Source organism: Trichechus manatus, unplaced genomic scaffold (genome assembly GCF_000243295.1).
Source record: "Trichechus manatus latirostris isolate Lorelei unplaced genomic scaffold, TriManLat1.0 scaffold00209, whole genome shotgun sequence".
Taxonomy (NCBI): domain Eukaryota; kingdom Metazoa; phylum Chordata; class Mammalia; order Sirenia; family Trichechidae; genus Trichechus; species Trichechus manatus.
The window spans coordinates 1,014,530-1,035,343 of NW_004444145.1; the positions used below are offsets into that span (position 1 = coordinate 1,014,530).

Here is a 20,814-nt window from a genome sequence, read left to right on the forward strand (position 1 = left end):
TGTAGAAATTTTTGAAATGGTGTATCTTTGGCTAAGGTTGAGAAGGGAGAGGGTTGACATGTTGTGGGGTTGTTAACCAATGTCATGAAACAATATGTGTACTACTGTTTCATGAGAAACTATTTGTTCTGTAAGCCTTCACCTGATGTACAATAATAAATAAATAAATAAATAATGTTGATTTAATGTTTAGTTTGTGTATTGATTTCTGGATTGGGCATCTTTAAGCTTGGGTGTATATATTTGGATCAAGTTAGTTCGTTAAAAATGTTTAATCTGTCCTTTTATCTGGCATACAGCAATAAAAAATAATTATTTTGAAAACAATAGATGTATTTAATATTTGTATGATTGTATGGATGTTAACTGGCCAAAAAAAAAAACCCTTTTGGGTTAGGAAAAGTTTTAGTCAAATGTAGATTTTTAGCCTAATACGAAAATGTAGTATTTGTCTATTTTGTTGATGGCTGTAATTAACAAAAGTACTTCAGACAAAAGAATCTAAGCTTTTCTGAATTGATGAAACTTCTGTTCTTGAGATAGTACTTTATTTACACTATGTATCAAGAAGAAACAGCTGGAAATATATCAAAAAATTCTTTAAAGTACTATCACTGAGAGTCCTTTAATGCTTTTGATAAATAGGTTTAAGGAACCTGGTTAAAAAAATGGTACCCAAATTCTATTTAAATGGATGCTTGTGTATAACATGAAATTTGTTGTTTTTCTGAGAAGTTGATGGTTTGTATCAGATTTCAGAAAGAAAGTTTAAATATAGTACTTTAGAGAAAGTTTAATTCTGAAGGCAAGTTTATTAGCAAGAGCATCTTTTCTAAATTTTGAATCAAGAGAACTCAGTTCAGTGATACTAAGACCTTGGTTCTTGAGCCCAGTGTAACCCTTGTAGCAGCTATCTGTATTAACCAAACTGCACCAGGGTAGAGTAACCATGCTGCCCTTTTGGTTAATGGTAATACCTAATATGGCACCGGAAGCTTTTTAGTACAGCAGTCCCAGCTTTGGTCAATTTGATTTCTCTTGTGCCATTATAATAGGTAGACTTATTGATAGTGTTTTCACTTTATCTGTCTAGCAGATAGTATTAGTTTGCCCAAAGTTATTAAAAGTCTTATCTAATACTATCAGATCTTATGTGTTAATTGAAAAAGTTGATTAAAGCAGGAAATAAAAAATGACACATACCACAAACATTTTATTTTACTTTAAAACAAATAAATGTACATTTATTTACCAGTCTTTTGATGTATTGAGTATGAATCTGCTGATTAGAGTTCTTCATCTTTTTGGTTATTAATTACACCTTGTGATACATTGTTTGCAACTTCTAATTACAGTTATTTTTAAGTGGAATGAGAATTTAGAGACTGGAGAAGCAGTTTGAGTATAGACTCCTTGTAGATTTTTAAATTTTTCTCTTAACTTACAAAGTGTCTCACCTACACCTAAATTGATGACAACTTTTAAACTATTTAAATTTATTCAGTATTTCCAGAGCAGCCACTTAATTCTCAAAGAAAGCAACTTTTCTTACACAGATAGTTCATTAATACATTTAACATTTCAATACAGTTACATAGTTGTAACTCCGATCACAGTTTGGCATTAAATAAGTTTGAGAACCAATACATCACACTCTTAGCAAGTATACTATAGTGGGAGCAGAAATGACCAGGGTACAAGAGAGTTTTCTGCTAGCTGCCACAGTGTTCAGCCAGGGGTATCATGCTGAGGGGAATGGAGAGTGTCTTAGTGATCTCGTGCTGCTACAACAGAAATACAAGTGGATGACTTTAATAAAGAGAAATTTATTTTCTCACAGTCTAGGAGGCTAGAAGCCTGAATTCAGAGTGCTAACTCCGGGGAAGGCTTTCTCTATCGGCTCTGGAGGAAGGTCCTTGTCATCAATCTTCCTTAGTCGAAGAGCTTCTCAGCGCAGGGACCCCGTGTCCAAAGGACATGCTATACTCCTAGCTCTTGTGTCTTGGTGGTTTGAGGTCCTTATGTCTCTCTGCTTGTTTTTCTCTTTTATATCTCAAAAGAGATTGATTTAAGACGCAACCTGATCTTATAGATTGAGTCCTGCCTCATTAACATAACTGCTGCTAATCCCACCTCATTGACATCATGAAAACCCACTGCTGTCAAGTCAGTTCTAACTCATAGCGACCCTATCGGACAGAGTAGAACTGCCCCATAGGGTTTCCAAGGAGTAGCTGGTGGATTGAACTGCCAGCCTTTTGGTTAACAGCCAAACTCTTAACCACTACGCTAGAGGTAAGATTTATAGCACATAGGAAAACCACATCAGATGACAAAATCATGGACAGTCACACAATACTGGGAATCATGGGCTAGCCACGTTGAGAAACATTTTTGGGGGACATAATTCAGCCCATGACAGAGAGTATCATTTAAAATGTTAAGTTGATTAAGAGGTAAAGGGACATCTTTATTTAATGTAGTTTTTTTCTTTTTTGGTAAACTTTTTTTTTGAGGTGTAGCATACGTAAAAGGAACCCTGCTGGTGCAAATGGCTAAGTGCTTGGGCAGTTCCAACCCACCTGGTGGCTCTGCAGGAGGAAAAGCTGGCAATCTACTTCTGTAAAGATTAAACCCATTGCTGTTGAGTCAATTGCAACTCATAATGACTCTGTAGGACAGAGTGAAGCTGTCGCATAGGGTTTCCAAAGCTGTAATCTTCATGGAAGCAGACTGCCACATCTTTCTCCTGCGGAGTGGCTGCTGGGTTTGAACTGTCGGCCTTTGTTTAGTAGCCGAGTGCTTAACCACTGCACCAGCAGCGCTCTTTCTGTAAAGATTACAGCCAAAAAAACCCTTTGGGGCAGATCTGTTCTGTCACATGGGGTCGCTATGAGTCGAAATCTACCTGACAGCATCTAACTAATAAAGTAAAATGCAAACTTCTGATGAATTTTTACATAGTAAACACACCTATGTTACCACTACTTACATAGTCATGATCGTGATAATAGACCAGGATCTCAGAGCCTCCCTTGTGCCTTGGCCCAGTCTTTGTCAATCCCCCCTCCAACCACTGTTCTGACTTCTGTCACTGTAGATTAGTTTTGCTTGTGTGTTAGTCATCTAGTACTGCTCTAACAGAAATACCACAAGTGGCTGGCTCTAACAAAAAGAAGTTTATTCTCTCAGTCCAGTAGGCTACAAGTCCAAATTCTTCAGGGGAAGGCTTTCTCTGTCGGCTCTGGGGGAAGGTCTGTGTCATCAGTCTTCCCTTGGTCTGGGAGTTTCTCTGCACAGGAACCTCAGGTCTAAAGGATGCACTCTGCTCCCGGCACTGCTTTCTTGGTGGTATGAGGTTCCCCTGTCTCTCTGCTCGCTTCTCTCTCTTATATCTCAAAAGAGATGGGCTTAAGACACTATCTGATCTTATAGATCTCATCAGTATAACTGCTGCTAATCCATCTTATTACATCATAGTGATAGCATTTACAACACATAGGGAAATCACATCAGATAATAAAATGGTAGACAGTCATATAATAGTGGGAGACATGACCTAGCCAAGATGACAGGTATTTTTGGGGGACACAGTTCAATCCATGACAGCTTGTTTATGAACTTCATATAAATGGAATCATATAGCTGTAGTCTTTAGTGTCTGACAATTTTTGCTCAGCATTGAGCAGAATATTATATGGAACATCCGTGAACCCTCATCTAACCCTAGAAGTTTAATATTGGAGGTTGACAATAACTTACATGTTCTCCTTTCTAATGTCCCCTTTGTCTTCAAGATAAACACTATTCCAAATTTTTCTCTTTCCCTTGTGTTTTCAAAGAAGTCTTATCAGATATATTTCATCTAGTTTTAGTTGTATTTGAATTTTATAAAAAGAATATCATGCTGAATGTAATCTGGGAATTGACTTTTTTTTTTTAACCTAACATTTTTTTGCTAAGATTCATCCATTTCGTTGCATATGGTTGTAGGTGACTCATTTTCTCTGCTGTATGCTATTTCATTTTGTGAATACTTCACAATTCACTCAATTCTCCTGTGATGACATTTGGGTTATTTTCATTCTTCTTGTCATTATTATTGTTAAGAATAGTACATGTTTTCTGGTGTATCATGAGCAAGAATTTCTCCTGGTACTTAGGAGAGTAATGTTTGGATCATAGGATTGATACATGTTCTGCTTTATAAAATAATGAGCATATTCCAAAGAGAGTGTACCAGTTTATATACCTACTAGCAGTAAACAAGAGATTCTTTTTGTTATGGGAGAGTTTTAAATTATGACTTTAATTTCTTTTAAAGATACAGGACTATTTAGATTTTCTATTTTTGTGTGTGGTAACTTATTGATCTAAATTTTCAAAAATATTAGCATGAAATTATACTATTTTCTTATATTTTTAATGTCTGTAAGATCTATACTGATTTTTTAGAAAATTCCTGCTATAGGTATTTTGTATTTTAAAAAAATATATATTTTACAGTGTTTTTGGTGAAAGTTATACATAGCAGATTAGGTTCCCATTCAACAATTTCTTCTCAAATTGTTCAGTAACATTGGTTACATTCTTCACAATGTGTAAACATTCTTATTATTTCTATTCTGGTTGTTCCATTTCTAGTAATCTAGTTTCCCCGCCCACTTACCTTCTCATAATTGTTGACTGTTTGGTCTCATACAGATGATTTTTTAAAGGAACACAGTACTTTAGAAAGGTGATATTCTTTTATTTTGTGAGCCAATCTGTTATTTAGCTAAAAGGTGACCTCAGGGAAGAGTTTCGGTTCAAGGTTTAAAGAGTATCTCAGGCCAGTAGTCTCAGGGAGTCCTCTAGTCTCAGCTGGTTCAGTAAGTCTGGATTTTTTAAGAACTTGAGGTTCTATTCCACATGTTTCTCCCACTCTATCAGTATCCATCTGTTGTGGCCCTGATCAGAACAGCTGATAGTGATAGCTGGGCCCATCTAGTTCTTCTGGTCTTGAGGTACATGAGAGCGTGGTTCGTATAGACTATTAGTCCTATAGACTAGTTTCTTCTCTGAGTCTTGGGTTTCCTTCTTTATCTTTTACTCTGGATGAGTAGATACCAATAGTTGTATCTTAGATGGCTACCCATAAGCTTTTAAGACCCTAGACATTACTCACCAGACTAGGATGTAGAACATAAACTTTATGAACTATATTATATGTGCTTTTTTTCCCTTAATCTTTCTAGGGGTTTCTTTTTGGGCCAAGAAATCAATTTTTTCTTTCATAACTTTTTATCACAAGTACTCAATTGGACCAATAAGCAACATCGTGAGAAATGGAGAAAATATTAAAGTTGTGAAAGATTTCATTTTACTTGGATCCATAGTCAATGCCCATGGATGGAGCAGTCAAGAGATCAAATGATGTATTGCATTAGGCAAATCTGCTGCAAAAGACCCCTTTAAAGTGTTCAAAAGCAAAGATGTCACTTTGAGGACTAAGGTATGCCTAACCCAGGCCATGGCATTTTCAGTTGTCTCATATGCATGTGAAAGCTGGACATTGAATAAGGAAGACTGAAAAAGAATTGACATCTTTGACTTATAGTGTTGACAAAGAATATTGAATATACAATACCATGGACTGCCAGAAGAATGAATAAATCTGTCTTGGAAGAAGTACAGCCAGAATGCTTCTTAGAAGCAAGGATGGCGAGACTTCATTTCACATACTTTGGACGTACTATCAGGAGGGACCAGTCCCTGGAGAAGAGCATCATGCTTGGTAAAGTAGAGGGTCAGTGAAAAAGAGGAACTTCCTCAGTGAGATGGGTTGACACAGTGGCTGCAACAATGGGCTTAAACGTAGCAATGATTGTGTTATGGATTGAATTGTGTCCCCCCAAAATGTATGTCAGCTTGGCTAGTCCATGATTCCCAGTATTGTGTTTTTGTCCACCTTTTTGTCATCTGATGTGATTTTCCTAAATGTTGTAAATCCTACCTCTATGTTGTTAATGAAACAGGATTAGAGGCACTTATGTTAATGAGGCGGGACTCAATCTGTAAGATTAGGTATTTTGAGTTAATCTCTTTTGCGGTATAAAAGAGAGAAATGTGCAGAGAGAAAGGGGGACCTCATACCACCAAGAAAGTAGTGCCAGGAGCAGAGCATGTCCTTTGGACCCAGGGTCCCTGCATTGAGAAGCTCCTAGACCAGGGGAAGACTGATAACAAGACCTTCCCCCGGAGCCGATAGAGAGAGAAAACCTTCCCCTGGAGCTCGCACCCTGAATTAGGATTTCTAGCCTCCTAAACTGTGAGAGAATAAATTTCTGTTTGTTAAAGCCATTCACTTGTGGTATTTCTGTTATAGCAGCACTAGATAACTAAGACAGATTGTGAGGATGGCGCAGGACCAGGCAGTGTTTTGTTCTGTTGTACATAGAGTCACTGTGGGTTGGAACCGACTTGACGGCACCTAACAGTAATACTGGCACGTAGAAGATTCACATTAAACACTTATTAATTAAGCAATTAGTAATATTTTTAAGTTAACAGGGGTAGTAGAAATAGCTTTTTCAATATTCATGTATCTCCCTATTTATGGATTAGAATCAGTGAATAAAGTTACTCTTAATTGCCTTGTTTTGTTTTTGCCCAATAACTACCTAGATTCCCTTGAACTGCTTGCTTATCTGTGCTGTGGAGAGATGAGAGGAATGGAGTTTATACATGTGAGGGGTGGTGAGAAGTGATCAGTATTGTTAAAATCATTAGTGAAGAATTGTACAGCTGAGGATAATTTGTCTTGGTTGGGTTTGGCTTACAGCCACCTGCATGAGGAGGAGGATACAGCTAGCTCTAACCACCCAGCGAGAAGTGAAATAGGAGGAGACAAACAGATACGTATTTCTACTCTGCTCCTTTTGAGCCCCCTCTACTCCCACATTTACATCTGCCACTGATGACTAATGTTATGCAATTTGGGGGGCCCTGTGTTTTTTTTTTTTTTCCAATTCCAACTCATGGCAACCCCATGTTTCACAGGGCCCTGTGTTTTTTAATAGTAGCAAAGACCAGTTGTGGAATCATAATGGTTTCTGATTTTCCACTTAGAATATATTTTAAATTCCCAGAAATTCTATGTTGTTCCAGTTTGGGGTTTTTATTTAAAAAAAAAAAAAAAAAATTATTGATTTTTCTAAATGAAATTTCTGTATTCTAAAAGAAAATTTATGGTGATCAAGTCTTATGGGAGTTTTTAGATTAGCATGGCATATGGAGTAGCTGGTTCTTTTTCTGACTTCTAAAATTGAATGCTCAAGTTACGTATTTGAGACCTTCCGAATTGTTCCTCCTCCATTAACGAACTCACTGCCCCCTAAGTTTCCTGTCTAACCTTTCAAGTTGCTATTACCAGTTTAATCTCATATAGATTGTTTTTGTTTTTAATCTTTTTTTTTTTTCCCCAGACATTCTTATTATGGAATGTAAGGATTTAGTTTTGTTACGCTTTCTATACTCCTCACCCTCCAGCCTTTATCTGTTTCTATTGATAGGTAGATTTTGTAATAATCTAGATTTTAAATTTAGAGTAACTGTGAGTACCTTTGTGTATAAGTCAGTTAACCTTTTATTTGTTAGTGTGTCAGGTCCCTATAATGCATGCCAATGTGAAAAGTTCATGTACCCCAGGGCTTGAAAATTATACCCTCTGTATCTTTAAAGTTCTTTGGATCACTCTGATTTCCTACTTGCTTATTATCTAAATTTAATGTAGCTGCCATTCTAAAGTTCTAACAATACCTGTGATTATGACCTATTCCTAGTAATCCATAATCTTGGCAAAGTTCCCGTTTGTTTTTTAAGAAACTTGTATAATCTTTGATTCTTGAACCTTTTAATTTTAGAGGACACGTGCTTCATTGCAGCTAATAGCAGCCAACATTTACTGAGTGGTTGTCAATAAATCTCAGGCATTGTTCTAAGTGCTACAGCTGTGTGAACGCATTTAAATCATACGGCAACCTAGTGCAGGAGATGCTAGTATTGTTTGCATTTTACAAATGAAGAAACCGAGACAGAGAAGTTAAGTAGCTTGCCTGAAGTCATTCATCTGGGAAGTAATGGAGCTGGTATTGAAACCCAGGCAGTCTCGCTCTGATGTTCTCACCCACTTTACAACACTGCATCTATAATAATGATATACCATACTCATCTATAATAATGATATACCATACTACCCCTCTCAGTAGAGCATATGTTTTGGCTTGGTTTTACACTAGTGCTGATGGGTTTATGCTAATTCATTCATGTTTAGTATTTCTCATCCCTTTTTAGCCCATGTTCCCATTCTGATAAACATAAAAACCTCTTGTATTGTGGTTTGAAATGAAAATTAAATATAACAATTAATAATTAATCAAAGTAATAAGTTTTAAGACATGTTAATTGATTTTTGGCTGTTAAGCCAATCTTGCATTTCTGGGATAGATTCCACTTGGTCATGGTATATGTGTAATAGTTTTTTACGTTGTTGAATTTGGTTTTCTAACATTTTTTAAAATGATTTTTGCATTATATTTCTGCGGATGTTGATCTGTAGTTTTCTTGTGATGTCTTTGCGTGGCTTCAGTATTAGGGTAACAAGTAATGGGCTGTATGAGTTTTCTGTTGCTGCCATAACAAATTACCACAAATTTAGCAGCTTGAAACAACACCCATTTATTATCTCAGTTTCTGTGAGTCAGATGTCAGCTGGTTCTCTGCTCAGAGTCTCATAAGGCTGAAATCAAGTTGTTGGTAGGGCTATGTTCCTTTTTGGAGGTGCTAGGGGACCTGGTGGCACAGTGGTTAAGAGCTCCGCTGCTAACTGGAAGGTCGGTAGTTTGAATCCACCAGCCATTCCTTGGAAACCCTATGGGGTAGTTCTGCTCTGTCCAGTAGGGTCTCTGTGAGTCAGAATTGACTCTAGGGCAGTGAGTTTTTTTTTTTTTTGGTTTAGGGACGAACCCATTTCCAGGCTCATTCAGGTTCTGAATTGACAGAATTCAGTTCCACGCAGATGTACCGATGTTCCTGTTTCCTTGTCGGTGATTGGCTCAGTGTCATTCCCAGCCTCCAGAGGCTGCCCTCTTTCCCTGGCTCATGACCCCCTTCAAAGCCGGTAATGACAGTTTGAGTCCCTGTCATGGTTCAGATCTCTCTGACTTTCCTTTATGCCTCATCTCTCTGATGTTTCTTTCTTAACTCCAACTGGAGAAATTTCTCCTCTTCTAAGGCTTATATGATTAGATCGGGCCCACTTAGATAATCCAAGATAATATCCCTATTTGAAGATCTATGACCTTAGTTACGGGGCCTGGTGGTGTAGTGGTTAAGTACTAACCAAAAGGTCAACAGTTCGAATCCACCAGCCGCTCTTTGGAAACTGTATGAGGCAGTTCTGCTCTGTCCTATGGAATTGCTATGAGTTGGAATCGACTCAATGGCAACAGGTTTGGTTTTGGTTTTTGACCTTAGTTACATCTTCAAAGACCATTCACAGCAGTACCTAGATTATGTTTGATTGAATAAACAGGGTACAGGGGTCTTGGGGAGACATCATGAAAACTCTGCATACCACACGGGACTCATAGAATTAACTGGGAAGTGGAAATGTTTTCTCTATTTTCTGAGTTTGTGGAGAATTAGTATTATGTCTTTCGGCCATGTGCTTTTCTTTATAGGAATTTTTTAAATCAATAATTCAATTTCTTTACTTGATGTAAGTCTACTCAGATTTTCCATTTTATGATTTAATTAGTTTTGGTAATTTGTGTCTTTATAGGAATTCCATCGGAGTTGGAATGTTTTGCATAAAGTTGTTCATAAACCCAAAACCCATTGCCGTCGAATTGATTCCGACTCATAGGGACACTATAGGACAGGGTAGAATTGCCCCGGTAGGGTTTCCAAGGAGTGCTTGGTGGATTTGAACTGCCAGACTTTTGGTTAGCAGCCATAGCTCTTAACCACTGCACCACCAGGGTTTCCAGGTTGTTCATAGTATTTCTTTATACTTCCTTCAATTTTTGTAGGATCTGTAATGATGTCCTTTCTTTCATTCCTAATTTTGGTAATTTGTTTAGTTTAATTTTTTCTGCTTATTGTTTTAGTTTAAGTGAAAGTTTACATTTCAAGTTAGCCTCTCATACAAAAATTTATATATATATTGTTGTGTGACTCTAATTGCTCTCCCTATACTGTGACAGCACACTCCTCCTTTCCACCCCTGATTTCCCATGTCCATTCAACCAGCTCCTGACCCTCTCTGCCTTCTCATCTCACTTCCGGACAGAAACTGCCCATTAAGTCTCATCTATCTACTTGAGCTAAGAAGCACACTCTTCACGAGTATCATTTTATGTCCCACAGTCCAGTCCAGTCTAGACTTTGTCTGAAGAGTTGGCCTCGGGAATTGTTTTAGTTCTGGGTTGACAGAGAGTCCGGGTAAAAAAAAATCTCCTTAAAGGACCAGCTTTTAACTTCTTTGTGTTGTTATTTTTCCATTTTCTCTTTAATTGATTTCTGCTTTAATCTACAGTATTTCCTTCTTTGTGCTTTGGGTTTAGTTGGTTCTTTTCTAACTTCTTAACTTGGAAGCTCAAGTTATGGATTTGAGACCTTCTACACCATAGGTATTTAAAGCACTGCTGAGCACTGCTTTAGCTGTATCCTGTAAATTTTAATATGTTGTGTTTTCATTTTTTTTAGTTCAAAATATTTTCTAGTTTCTTTTGTGACTTTTTTCCTTTGACCTGTAAGTCCTATTTAGAAGTATATTCTATAATTTCAAAATATTTGGAGATTTCCCAGACTTCCTTCTGCTCTTTCTAAATTCAGAATTTATAATTTAATTTTGTCATTGTTGGAGGACCTAGTTTGTATGATTTCAGTCTTTTTAAATTTGTTAAGAATCTTATGGCCTATTGCAAGGTTTGATAAACTTTTTCTATTTAAAGGGCCAGATAGTAAATATTTTAGGCTTTGTGGATTGTATGGTCTCTTGTTGCAACTAGTCATCTCTGCTATTGTAGCGCAAAAGCAGCCACAAACAATACATAAATCAATGGACGTAACTGTGTTCCAATGAAACTTTACTTATAAAAACAGACAGTGGAGTCAGATTTGGCCCTTGGGCCATAGTTTGCTACCCTTGATGTAGCATATGATCTGTCCTGAAGAATGTTCCATGTGTGCTTGAAAAGAATGTGTATTCTTATTGATGGAATATTCTTGCTGATTTTCTGTCTGGGTTTTTAATCAATTATTGAGAGTATTGAAGTCACCAGCTCTTACTGTTGAGCTGTTCTGTCCATTTTTGCACCATGTATTTTAGATCTCTGTTAGATATATATATATATATATATACCCACACACATACATACACACATACATACACATAATATATGTATGTGTATGTATATATAATTGTTATTCCTGATGTCATGACCCTTTTGTCATAATGTTATATCTCTTTGTCTCTAGTAATACTTTTTGTCTTAAAGTTTTTTTTGTCTGACATTAATGTAGTTACTCCAGTTCTCTTACTGGTTTGCATGATATATCTTTTTTCATCATTTTACTTTTAGCTTCTTTGTGTGCGAATCCATAGTGTTATCTCTTACAGACAGCATATAGTTGGATCTTGTTTTTCCATCAGTCTGACAATTTCTATCTTTTAAGTAGATTCTTTAATTCATTCATATTTAATGTGATTTTTGAAATGGTTGGATTTACTTTTGCCATTTTGCTAACTTTTTTTAATGTCTCATGTCTTTTTTATTTCATGTTCTTTATTATTTTGGGTTAAACAGATATTTTTTAGTGTATGATTTTAATTCTTTTGTTGTCCTCCTTTTTTTGTTTGTTTTTACTTTTTTTTTAGTTATTTTCGTAGTGGCTCCTCTGGATCTTACAATATACACCCTAACTTACAACAGTCTACTTTAGATTAATATTAATTAAATTCTAGTAAAATATAGAAATTTTGCTGCAATAAAGCTCCTTCATTCCCCCCTCCTTTGTGCAGCTATTATCATATATATTCATCTATATGTTATAAACTGAACAATACAGAATTATTATTACTGCTTTATGTAATCTTATGTCTTTTAAAGAATTTAAGAGAAGAAAACTTAAAAAACACATTTTTTTTTTATCTACCCGTATATTTACTTTTTTGTTGTGTTCTTTCTTTGTATGGATTCAAGTTACCGTCTGGTGTCATTTCCTTTCAGCCTAAAGGACTTCCTTTAGTATTTCTTGTGAATAAGGTCTGCTAATAATGGAGTCACTCAGTCTTTGGAGATGTTTGTATTTCACCTTTATTTTTGAAGGGTAGTTTTGCTGGATATAGGATTCTTACTTGACAGTTTTTTCTTTTAGCGCTTTGACTATATGTGCTTCATAACTTGCTTAGACTAAATCTTTGGAATCTCTTTATCCTGGTGTGTGGGTATTGAAGTCTCTGCTCAGTTTTTGTTTCTTAATTTTTGTTATCTTTAAGCCTGGCTTCCTGGATCACACCTGTTTCTGCTGGGTTCCTGGTGTTAATGATTGCTCAAAGGTTGTTCTAAAGCACCTGAAGCCATTAAGACGTCATCCTGTGCTGGTAGACCTTTGTGTGTGTTGGGGAGCTCCTTCGAAGTTCAGACCTTTTTTAAGTCTGCTCTAGCTTTTACTTTCCACTGGGCCCTTTTACGTCTTTTCTGCATGTTTATGCAAGCTCATGGTCCGGAATGTTTGGGTAGTTTCGGCCCTCTCTGATTTCTCCTGCATGGATATATGGAGCGCTTATCGAGGTCCCTTATAGTCTCATTTCCAGACTTCCCTTTTGAATTTCTGTCTAGCCTTCTGGTCTGTTGCTTGCACCAACCACGAACACAACTTCAGGCTAGCTGAAACTTTGGTCTTACTTGTTTGTCACCGAGATGGCTGCGGTTATTGGCAGTGCTACTGAGTGTGGGGTTTTTCTGTGCTTTACTCCAAATCAAGTCAGCCTCCTCTGACAGTACAGCTGCTGGCTTCCTTGGCTTGGTAGTACTACTTTTCCCACCAGCTTAAGGTTGAGCATGTGATGAGAGCAGCCCCAAGCAAAAAATGTCACAGAATCTCTAGTCAGGTTCGTTCCCTTTCGAACTCCTGCTGAAAATTTGCATTTCTAACAAGTTCTCTGCTGGGAATTTCTATTTCTAACAAGTTGCAGGGAAGTTATATGTAAGAATCATCTGGTGATCTTGTCAAAATGTAGATTCTGATTCAGTATATCTGGGGTAGAAATTCAAATTCTCAGCTGAGAACTTGTTAGAAATGCAAATTATCAGCAGTGGCTCAAATTTGAAGAACCAGTTCGAAGCCCTGCAGAATTTTACTGTTCTTACCCAAAGCTCATTAGTTTTTTCATCACTAACCACAGAGAAAGTAACCTTTGAACAAAGACGTGAAGGATGTGAGGAAGTAAGCCATGTAGATGCCTAGGGGAAGAACATTCCTGACAAAGGGAGGGCCTTAAGGGTCCTAAGGTGAGAATGTATCTTGAGTGTAAAAGGGACAGTAAAAAGACCAGTGTGGTTGCAGTGGTGTAGCTGAGGGGAATGGTAGTAGGAAATGAGGTCAAAGAAGTAAAAAGGGGATGGGGGCAGAGTGTTAGAACAGATATGACCTTTTGGGCCACTGTAAGGACTTTGGCCTTTACTTTGAATGAAATGGGATGCTGCTGGAGGGCTTTAAACAATAGAGGCGGAACATAATCTGACTTACAATTTTAAAAGCAGCTACAGTGAGGTAGAAGCTGGAGAGTGGCAGAATAGAGAACTCAGGGATGCCAGTTAGGAGGCTATTACAGTAATGAGTACAGCAATACAGGTGAAGAATGAAATGTGACTTAGATGAGGGTGGTAGCAGTGGAAGTGGTCTGGTTCTGGATGTATTTTAAAGATAGAACAAATAGGATTTCCTGTGATGGATTAGAGGTGGGGAGTCAAGAGATTCAGGTCTTTATTTCAAGGGAGATTTCCGGTATATTATCTGTGAATGCCTTTTCTGTTCCCTTTATTGAGTCCTGTATTTTCGGTATTTCAGTTATCCTTAGATTGAATTGATTTTATACTCTAATATTATCTTTTAATTGGTTTAATATGTTTTTTTCCCCTCTGAAGACTTTCCTCCACTTCATTTATTCTGTTTTCATCTGTGTCTGTTCTGTTTCTTATTTATTGTTGGATCCATAATAGTTGTGTTTTGTTTTTGAGTGTTTTTTCTTTAGCTTTGCAGTCTTTCTCTTCATTCTGTTTTTATCATTTATTTTCTAGTTTTTATCAATTTGAAATCCTTATTTGAAGTACTCGAATAAGGATTTGAAATAAATAATAATAAAAATAAGTATTTCAAGTATTCAAGGGGGAAATCTTTTATTTTGGGCGGATTGTATTGTCTTCTAGATTGGATTATTCATCTTTTGCATATGACTTTCTTCTCTCTGTCTGTCTTTTGTTATTGAGAAGTTTGATAGTTTCTCTGTCGTGTGTCTTTATCTTCTTTATGTTTTCTGTGGACAGCTCTGTTCATACCTTTTGTTTGTAGCTACAGAGTATAGATGAAATATCCTTGTTGTGGTTCCCACCTTATCTGAGACCTGTGCCTACCCAGCCCTGCTCAGCAACTATGGATTAGGAGTTGGGTGTTGCTTTCATCCTCTTTTATTTAAGCTGAGAACATGAGGCAGAGAAGGGCTTGCCAGTGAAGAGTTTAGTTCTTTTTAGTAATCTGAATTCTGTTTGTTCTTTCAAAATCTCATAAAATGTCTTCTGTCGGGGCCCACTATCAGGGGTTTATTCCATGTATTCCCACAGGCTTTGGCTGGTTCTCTCAGTTTGGCTCAATTATCCTGGAAAATGATAAGCCGTGGAGGCTCATCCTGCTTTTCCTGAGGTCCCACAGTGGTTTGTAGTGGTCCTATTCTTGATGGATTTTTTTTTAGCTTTCCCAGGGCTACCTACTCATCACTTCATTCTCCTCTCTCCACATTGGAAAGCATTTCGTATAAGGTTACTCCACTTTCCTGCTTGGGTTGTATTTTGTAAAATGTGTTTCCTATCAGGTGCCCCTGGAGCCCTGGTGGCGCAGTGGTTAAGAGCTCAGCTACTAACAAAAAGGTGGGCAGTTTAAATCCACCAGCCACTCCTTGGAAACCCTGTGGGTTAGTTCTGCTCTGTCCTGTACAGTCGCCATGAATCGGAATCAACTCCATGGCAATGGGTATGGGTTTTTTGGTATCAGGTGTCCAGGAATAGGAGTTATGTGATCCTCATCATGCTTTCTTTACCCAGAAATCTTGGGCATGTATCTTTAAAATGTTTAGTAATATGGAAAAAATAACATTTGTGTCTTCACAACTTCTAGAAGCCTTCTCCAGTATGGACTAATCCAAATTTTGATGTTTCAGTTCTCCTCATTAAAATTTCTTTCTGATGTACCCGCCCCCAAACACACACACTTTGAGGTGAGAAACCTGCAGAAAGACTAGCTAGAGGAATTTTTAGAGGAAGAAAAACCTTTTATTTGGACAGGAAGAGCAGGTGATAAGAAAAAAAAAAACTAAGAAAGGTCTTAGGGACTGATAAGAGATAATGTGAAGGATGACTTTAGGATAGAAAAAGAAAGCATTACTGTTATTTTAGTTTGTGGAGTGCAGATGGAGATAAGATATTTGAGATAGATACAAAAGATAAAAAGACTAAGAAAACATACTTTCTGAACTAAGAAGATGGTCTCATTCTAAGATTAAAGTTTCTCAAGGAGAAAAATACTGCTTTTTAATAGCTACATTCTTTCTAGAATCCTTTTTTATAATTAGTTTGTTTTTTTTTTTTTTTCTTAAAGAAAAGTACAAGTATAAGACCTGTGTTTGTTTCTTAGAAAGTTCCTACAGATAGCCATTACTATAACGGTGAATATGTGTTTGTTTTTTTCCCTCCAGTATCTCCCTGGAAAAAGAGACATGAATGTCTGCAATGATATTCCTGACAAGAAGTTGATATACAAGAAGGAAAGGAAATAACAGCTAGTGAACAGAATTTCGAAACAACCAGGATTTTGTATTTGTCACTTCCAACCACAGACTTCTATTGCCCATTTTTAAAATCAGAGATAATATCAACATTCAACCCAGACAAAGCAAAAGGACACTTTTCTTCAGTATTTTTCGAGATCAAAGATACTGCAATGTCTAGGAAACAAAGCCAGAAGGGTAAGATTATATGTGGACATACATTTTTAAAAGCATTCTTGTGGAGTAATGATCCCCATTTATTTTGATATATTTAAAAAAACTATTCTTTTAATAATGTTTTTGAATAGTTCTACTTTACCTCACACAGTACGGTAGTACTGATAGTTATAACTATAATTTTATCTTTTTTTCATGCTGCAATTAATTTTAGAAGAGTATAGAACTCACAGCTTTATTCATTGCAAAAATCTTTAACGTTTTAAGTACTCTTTGTGGTACTGGATTGCCGCTTTTCATACTACTGGTCTAGGAGTTACTGTTTAGAGTAGTTATAAAATTCAGAAATGATTCTGCAGTGGAACGTTCAGTGTCAATTTAACAATTGCTTTTCTACTGTTGTAGGAGCCCTGGTGGCATAGTGGGTAAGAGCCTGGCTGCTAGCCAAAAGGTTGGCAGTTCGAATCCACCAGCCGCTCCTTGGAAACCTTATGGGGCAATTCTACTCTGTCGCTATGAGTGGGAATCAACTTGACAGCAGCAAGTTTGATTTTTTTGGTTTCTACTGTTCTAAACTTATCAAATTGGAATACACTTGCAGGAAAGCCAAACTCTTCTTGAAGATGCACTTGTTGGAGAATGAACATGTGTTAGGGGGATCTGGTAGGAGGTAACCTACTGCAGGATATTCTATATCCTGTGAGTTCACATCTCCTTGGAGACAGGAAATGGAACAAGAGTAAATGCTTCCAGTTTTTGTTTCCCTCTTTAGCTTTAGCTTTCCTTCCAGGATTGTTAAAATAAAATATAAGGTGCAGAGAGCCAGGAAATATCAAGAATTGTTAAAGGGTGGGGAAGGACAACAAAGACTCTGTAAAACCCCTTTTTCGACTTCCCTAGAATAACTGCAAAAATTTAAAGAGACAACTTTAAACAATAGTACCAGAACTGTTGTACAAAACTGGAACATATTTATTAAAAGGATGCCCATACCTGTCTTGGCTTTTTTCCCTCATTCAGTTTTTAAAGATAATGTTGTATAATTCAAAACAAAGCTGTACATCCAGGTCTCATGTGTTGAATGTGAGGGAAATGCTTTGAAACTTAATTTCAGTTTAGCAGTTTAAAATCTCATTATGATAAGAAAATTATTTACCAGAGCTTGTTGTGATTTTGAAAGCTGTAGTTTCATTGTATAGTAAACTTATATAAAGAAAATCTGAGCTCTAAGGAATGGTTAGATTACTAAAGAAGCCAAACTGTTCTGTGGAATGAGATTTATCAATTGAAAAGTTTTTTACCCCAAGTTTGTCTCTGGTAGTCATCATAATTCAGTTTGGTCTGTTTTCTAGTTATGCTTGAAACACTGAACATCTGTTTTCCTACTGCAAATGATAAAAATAGGATTCTAGACTTGAAAATAAAATAATTTTATTTTAAAAAATTAGCATTGAATTTCTCCTAAAGAAGTTAACTTGAGCAGATTGCTTTGACTTTTTTTTAAAACTAGAGCGCTTTTGTTTATTTCATATCTGTGTTTTGCCAGAGCTGAAAAAAGAATAATTGGTTTTTGTAATTGGTATCTAAATACTATAAAATCAATCTAAATTTTAGATCACATCATAGACATCAAGTGCTGACCAATTTTGGTTGAACTTAGCCTAGATTTACACTTAGTTGAGAATAAGAAAAGCTCTTGTGTACTTATGACTTTCTCTGAAACAAATCTATTCATTCACCATATTTGAACCAAAAAAAAAACAAATTACTTGTAAAATTTTATCTCATTTATTTACCTGTTTAAAATTTTGTTGTTTTGGTTCTGTTAGTCTAAGTTTTCTGTAATTATACTGACTTTTTCAGCTTAGGTATCATATCTTAAAAAGAGAGGCACTGTGATAGTTTTTGTTCTCCAGTATCATCTCATTTACAAAGTATCATTTTGTAATGAGTTATACTTTTTATTCTGCAGTAGACTTGTGTTTCTGAAATGTGTATAAGTGAAGAGATATTTGTTTCAGTTATTATTACAACTGGCTAACATAAGGTGGAGTTTAGAGTTTCTTCAAGATTCTTAGCTTAAAAATAATCACCAGCAAACAGAAGAAAAATGTGCCCTTTTTGCATATGGCTGGAACTGACAGAAATTTAAATCAAACTAGCTTAAGCAACAAAGGAAATATAACTGGAAGTTCAGGAGGCACATCTAGCTTTCAGATACAGCTAAATTCAATGTCTCGTCATCCCTTAATTCCATTTATTTTTTGTCTACCTTTCAAAGACCAGTTCTTCAAGTGGCAGGCTCCAGTTTCCCTTCCTAGGTTAGCAAATTTAGTGGAAAGAAGTGACTCTAAACAATAATTTTGGCAGGAAAGTCCCAGGTAATACTCTTTGACCCCACTTAAATCACGCACCCATTCCCAAACCAGTCTTTGTGGCCAGGATGGTGGAGTTTTCTAATTATCTAGGCCTTGGATCATATGTCCACTCTTGAGGGACTGGTAGGGCCAGCTTTGCCTGAAAGATATGGAATGAGTTTCCCATGGGAAAGAGGTATTTTCTGTTCCTAGAAAAAGTGGAGTAGGGGGTGTTGGAGAAATAAAAAGAATACCTGCTCTAGTACCTTTCGTGGATCTTGTGCATGAGTAAGTTCATTAATGTTCTCCAGTGAAAATTTTAAATTTATTTTGGGGGGTGTTTTAGGCTGGGTTCTCTAGAGAAGTAAAACCAGTAAAGCATATATATATATATGTATATGTATATATAGAGAGATTTATATCAAGGAGATGGCTCGCACAGTTTTTAGAGCCTATAACGTTCTAAATCCGTGGGACAGGAAAGAGGATTCTCCTAATTCATGTAGCTGTAGGGGCTGGGGAACCCAAGATCAGCAGGCTGGAAAGCAGGGCTGTAGCAGATCGATGAATATCAAGATCAGCAGGCAAGCTGCTAGCTCAAGTCCCAAGAACCAGAGATCAGATGAACAGTAGCCAGCTCCAGGATCTAGAACAAGCAAAAGCCCCAGCAAGGCTAGCAGGAAGGAGCTAGGCGGCAGAGGGCGGAGAGAAGAAGGCTGAGGGGGCAGTGAGCTGCCACATGCTCTGCCCTCCCTGGTACCACTCACAGAAGATTCCATCATGGGGGGGATCACATGTCACATCACATTATACGACTGCCAAAACACTGAGAATCATGGCCCAGCCAAGTTGACACACACTCTTAACCATCACAGGTAAAGGAGTAGCCTGAATTATTCTGTCCCTTCATATATTTAAATAGCTCTTGTAATCATCACTTTTTTTCTAGAATGCACTGTCCAATGTGGTGGCCACTAGCTATACATGGTTATTTAAATTAAAATTAAATAAAATTTAAAATTCTGTTTCTCAGTCTCTAGCCACATTTCAAGTGCTCAGTAGCCACATGTGGCTAGTGGCAATTGTATTGGACAGCTGCAGTGCAGTGAATTACTTAATATGGCCCTTCTAGCAGTCGTCTTTATTACTCCCACAAAATGGCTGGGTGAGGACTATGCAAATGAGGTTCTTGTGGCCCACCAAGGGGATTGCATAGCTTGCTAATAATGTAAATAAGGTGCATGATACCCTTGTAGGGTGGGTCCATGCAAATAAGATGTATGAAACTCTAATGAGGGGATTGGTCAGTTTTGCCATCCTGCTAGGCTTAAAAGAGCAGTTAATCCCACAGCAGGGGAGGATCTCACCACCACCAAGAAGGAGGAGCCATGAGTGGAGCAGGTCCTTTGGACGCAGGATTCCTCCATTGAGAAGCTCCTGGAACCAGGAGTCCAAAGGAGAGAAAGCTGTAATGCCGAAGATGGTGAGAAATGGTGGCAGCAGAGGCAGGGGACCAGCAGGATACGGCACAGGGGCTTCCAGTGAGAAAGCTGTACACCTTCGGGCAGGAAGTTTGCTGGCAGAGTAGGGTGCCTCTGGACACTTGGTGGAGCTAGGTTTGCCAACCCATGGAATTAGAGCTGAGCACCTTTAGGCCAGTACTTACTGGCAGAGTGACGTGCCTTTGGGCACTTATTGGCAGAGCTAAAGAGCTTTGTGCAGGCCCAGGGGCCCAGGGTCAGAGAGAGACCAGCCTGCGGCACGGCTGAGAAGAGGCTGTCGTGATCGAAGAACTGTAGCCTGAGTGTTCCCGAACCTGAATTGTAACTTGTTACCTCCCTAATAAACCCTGTAATCGTGAGTATGATCTGTGAGTTCTGTGTGGCCATGGCAACGGGTTATTGAACCCAGCAGAGAAAAGTAGACAGTGCCATGGGAGGGATGGTTGTTAGAATTGGTAAAAAGGTTGGAGAGAGGAGGTATGTCTGATTTCTGCCTCATAGGAATCAGCCTTGGGCTGTTGATCTTGATTCTTCTTCCCTTTTGTGAAGTTAGATGAGGAAGTCAGAGCCCCTGCCACACTGTTTTTACAACAGCACAGGTATAGAACATTTTGATCATCGCAGAAAGTTCTGTTGTACAGAGGTAAACCTCCCATACTTTGAAAGGCAAGTAAATGTATTCAATAGGAGA

The 20,814-nt window shown here is 37.5% G+C and overlaps 1 protein-coding gene across 2 annotated transcripts in view; it reads left to right on the forward strand.

The window, feature by feature from the left end:
* SPATS2 (spermatogenesis associated serine rich 2) overlaps positions 1-20,814 on the forward strand; it is a 139,788-nt gene that overhangs the window by 60,433 nt on the left and 58,541 nt on the right. For both annotated transcript variants that reach the window (XM_004388296.2, XM_023742383.1), the window contains exon 2: positions 16,016-16,285. In XM_004388296.2, the coding sequence (XP_004388353.1) occupies positions 16,261-16,285 (25 nt within the window). In that variant the 5' untranslated portion in view covers positions 16,016-16,260. The remainder of the gene's footprint in view (positions 1-16,015; positions 16,286-20,814) is intronic.